Raw genomic sequence first — 4,573 nt, forward strand, 5'->3', positions numbered from 1 at the left:
ATCTGCTGGTTCTGCAGTAGATCTATATAAACGATTGGCGTATATCCCTTGTAAGGCAATCCTGGCCTGTGTATGTAGATAACTGAGTAATGACTGTAAGCGGTGAGTTTCATATAAGCGAGGGGATCCCTAGTTCTGACACCTCTCAACCGCTACGCGCGGCTAATTTGAGAATGGCACAACAGAATCTATTATTGCTGTAACAGGCGCGTCGCCTAGGTAGGGGGCATATAGCGACAACCACAGTCTCAACTGACTTTACAATATGCGACGCATCATGCTGACCCTGAAGCCTGATGGCTGACTTTTGTCGTCACTGTGTAGTGCTTCATCAATGGCTATCAGTTCCCGAAAGTTGATATGCGTCCCGGATCAAATGCTATAATTGCTTCCACAACTCCGTAATGTTTCTCTATCCATGGCAAGCTTATACGTCATTAGCCGCGGTCTTCATTGCGTCGGCCGCTCTCAGCTCAAAGACTCCATTCCGGCTCTTACGACTAAAATGTCATGAGACTTGATAGACTCACCAAAAACCCACAAGACCAAAATCGTTATAGAGGTTTCTATTCGACAGATCTAAAGCACCTAAGAACAATTCGCCTGGCTCCTGCCAATTAGGACTTTGAAGTCTTAACGTCACTAGGACGCCTCCGTTCACCGAATCCTATCATATCAAGAAAAGATCCTCTTCTTTTCTCCTGCTGCGGCGCAGGAAGAACCATAGCCTTGAGACCAATCTCCTCCTTCTCGCCGGGAACTTGCACAACGACGTGACCACAGTCGGCGAAGCCCAGGCCAGAGAAGAAAATGTAGCCCGACGAACTCGTCACCGCCGATACAGCTAATCCCTTTTCCCCGGCCAAGTGCATTCCATGCTGGCAGAGAAGCTTCGCATAGCCCAGGCGCTGGTACTCCGGGTGAATAGCAACGACATGGAGGTGCAGCTGCTGGCCGAAGCGGGTGAGCTGACGCTCTCGGCAGGCGGCAACAGCGTTGCTGAGCGCAATGATACGAGGATTTTCCACGTTGCTGGTGTTGGTCCCAGTCGGCCCTCCGTCTACAACAATACCTCCAGCTCCCCCGAGGGCCTCCCCCGCCACTAAAGATTAGCCATTTTATTAGCGCAGCTTTTTTCTCAGACCAAGTCTCTGTCCACGACGGCAACACTTCCTGGAATGGCTCAGGAAGTGATTGCGTTCAACCGGCCGATGACTTGGGACGTTATGGACGCGCCTACCTGTCAATCCTTGGGAGGCGGCGTTATCGTCAACGTGCTCTTGTATTCTGGCATCGGTCCAGCTCCAGACGGCAACGCCCACGGGCTTGCGACTGCCAGGGTCTTCCGTCACGCAGACGAGCCAGTCGGTGTTACCAGGCGCCAGAGTCTGCTCCAGGGCGCGCTGGACGTACATGCCAGAATCGTGCTTGACAGAGGAGCGGGCAGGGAAGCAGTATTTCCATTGGTAATCTGCCGGCAAGGCCTTTGTTATGATGACTTGAATTGCCGGAAGGTCGGCCTGGATTGCTGTTCGAACCGTCATTTTGTAAGGGCGCCCAGGAAGCCGACTCTGTGGTGGGCTTTAAAGGTTCACGTAGGCGAGCGTGTGATAATACAAGGTTAATGAACGTACGGGAAAGGAGGACACCCGAACTAGTTATGGGCTCTATGGAAAGAGAACAGGAACTTGACGGGGGACTCTTGTAGTTGGCTTCGGGATATTCAGATGAACGTCCAAGTCTGAGCGAGCACAGGAGGGATTTATGGAAATGAAGTTGATCACGGGCCCGAGGGAAAAGCAACGCTTCGACGTGGCTTGGTTCTTGGCAAGCCTAACCAAATGTCATAGAAGGCAAAGATGGACCAAACTATGACTTGCAGTTTTCTTGGGTTGGCTGTGGACGACCCGGTGACAACACATGGTGCGACACAACGACAGCGGCAGACGAGCTGGAGGCCTCTCCTGCCAGCCAGCGTTGAAAATCCCTCACACGATCAGCTGTCCACCTTGGGCAACGCCAACGGCCAAGCAACTGTTCTCAGCCGCTGCCGGCTGGGATGCAAAGCGCGTTCTGACGCGTCATACCACTTTCGGCTCTGGGAATGATGAGAGGACTTGGCACGCCCGCTCGCTCGCTGCTGGCCAGGAAAAGGGCTGAAAAAGGGCTGACCAACAGCGGAGAAATGCAGAAATGTGCACACGTGCCCCATTTATTTGCCTCCAACCTCTCCTACCTCCATGATGGTGGTAAATTGCTAAGTGTAAACAGGCTGGGGAATAAGTTTGTCAGTTAGTGCACGCCTCTCACTTCTGTCGTCATATTCACGGGCTCCATCCCCCCGGACATACATCAGGGAAATAATTCCCTCAAGCAAGGAATACAGCGAGGCCGCAATGGCTTCGGTCGCTTGGTCTTACCAAACCTCAGCCCAGAATCATCTCGGTATCAAAGTGTCAAATGTCGCTTGCGTATGTCTGTTGCAATGTAACCATCGTCGGTACCAACACCATTCAGCCTCGGCTTACTGATTTCAGCTCTCCCTCATTCTCTCTGTATGCGGTATTTTTCTCTACTTCCAAGCCAGGCACATTGTTCCTTGTTTCTTCTCATCGCCCGCTTGCCAGGATCACTCGACCAGAATCTTGTCAGCATGTGGACATCGAGTCTCAAGTTCATTTGTCTTCGCTGTGAATACGAAAAACCATTTTCTCAATCTGACAACTCTCGACGCATGAACCTGGGTAATGATTGGCCATGTCGACGTGGACATGCGTGGATTTGGTTTTTCGGCATGCTGTGTTGGGCCGGCCTCGCGGCGACACGGCGGTCTCCGGCGAACTCTTTTTTGCCTGAAGCGCCTCAACCGAGTTCGAAATGAATACGAATGCAGGAATCGGGCTCTTTGTGTCGTAGTGTGACGACAATACGCGCATGTCTGGCGCGGCCCTGCTTTCGCTAATCATTTTCCGTGCGGTTAACGTCAAGGGTTTGAGAACCTACGAGCAGATCTGTTTCCAAGATTTCAAGCTTGGTGTTGAGGGTCCCCCAAACCACTCTACTGGCTTCGTGGAAATACTCAGTATGGCGCAGTCGTTAGGGAGTTTTCATCCAATTCCAGTGACTACAATGCGAGCGTGGCTTCAACCACAGGAAAGAATAGAGATGTAGGTATAAGGTGCTGTGCCTTTCCATCATAGACTGACAAGATACTAATGATTGCACCGAAACTGTCGCTGGGACACGGGTTTCGCCATCCAATCCCCCAAATCTTGAATGCATCCGGCAGAGGCTGGAAGAGGGGCTGCTTTTCGAGATTACGACATCGTCCCTCTCCGTCATTCAGCGTCTCCGCAAGTGCAATCAAGTCAATTTTGACCCCCTAACTTGCTGAATTAGCTACTTTTTTTGGTGTTTTTGATTACTTGGACCACTTACAATTTAAACAAATCAATCACCATATAAAGTGACGTTATATAGACTTCCTAATCGGGTAATTTCGAGGCTTTCTACAGCCTCAGAAGCCCTCCTAGGGCCCCCTAGAAGGTCCCTCGAGAAGGCCCCCAGAAGGGGCCGTAGAAGGGCCCCCAGAAGGCCCCCCCTAAGGGGGGCCCCTAAAGGGGGGCCCTCACGTATGCCAGCGTGGCTGGCTGTCCTAATAAGTGGGGCACTGGCTGATCTAAGGCCTCCTATTGGCTAGATTATAAGACATCAAGTTAGTCAAGTCAATCGGAGGGGGTTAAATTGACTACTTGAAGGATAGAGATAGCCTCACTTTAACTAGTTGACTTGAATAGTTTACCAATCCGATTGCACTTGCGGAGACGCTGCCGTCATTGCGCTATGATCAGTCGGTCAGCCTAGAAGAATACTCATATATGCGTGGCCGGGCGCTCACTTAGGTGCTGATAAGGCGGGATGCTGTCAACAACTTCCTTTTAATTACGATCGCAACATGCTATTCCGTCAAATGGATAAATGTCAGTTGCCTACAAAGGATAGGACTCATCGCATTCATGTGAAAATGATAAGATCGCTGTCAATATGCGATACTTTAACTGTGGAATGTGACAATCTCAGGCTCCACCGCCTTCAAAGAGTTCCTACTCGGCCGAGTTCGAGCTGATGTCTCATCATGGCTATTTCCAGACTTGTGGGATTGCAATATTCATAAGAGATGAGTCGCATTCTCACTCGACTCGACCATCCATGGTGAGGTAAGTAAAGGCATAAGTTGCTTAAAGACATATATTTTACATGGTTGACTTGGAAACATCTTGGCCATGAGAATGCTACTTATTCCAATTGTCCCCCAGGCGGGGTTTTAAGTCAACGTACCCACTTCCGAAACACCCCCCCATGCGAAACAATAAAAATGCCTCACCGCCACCACCAACCTCCCACTTTCACTAACAACAATATTTTGAATCCCCATCCAAATAACCTCATCTTTCGCACAGCAGTTCCTTTTTGCAATATGCCTCAGTATACCGAGTTTGAGATTAGCCAGGCGATTGAAGCTATCAGCAATGGCAAGAGTCAGAGGGAGGCAGCCCGTCAATATGGTATCCCA

General features: G+C 50.4%; 1 protein-coding gene across 1 annotated transcript; it reads right to left on the reverse strand.

The window, feature by feature from the left end:
- Positions 1-617: 617 nt before the first annotated feature.
- COL26b_014492 (uncharacterized protein) lies at positions 618-1,544 on the reverse strand (the record flags this gene model as incomplete). Its single annotated transcript, XM_053187063.1, has 2 exons — positions 618-1,102; positions 1,241-1,544. 2 exons carry the CDS (start codon positions 1,542-1,544, stop codon positions 618-620), a joined length of 789 nt encoding a protein of 262 aa, XP_053028992.1.
- Positions 1,545-4,573: the final 3,029 nt, after the last annotated feature.

The sequence above is a fragment of the Colletotrichum chrysophilum genome (genome assembly GCF_026319265.1).
Source record: "Colletotrichum chrysophilum strain AFK26 chromosome Unknown scaffold_439, whole genome shotgun sequence".
Classification (NCBI taxonomy): Eukaryota; Fungi; Ascomycota; class Sordariomycetes; order Glomerellales; family Glomerellaceae; genus Colletotrichum; species Colletotrichum chrysophilum.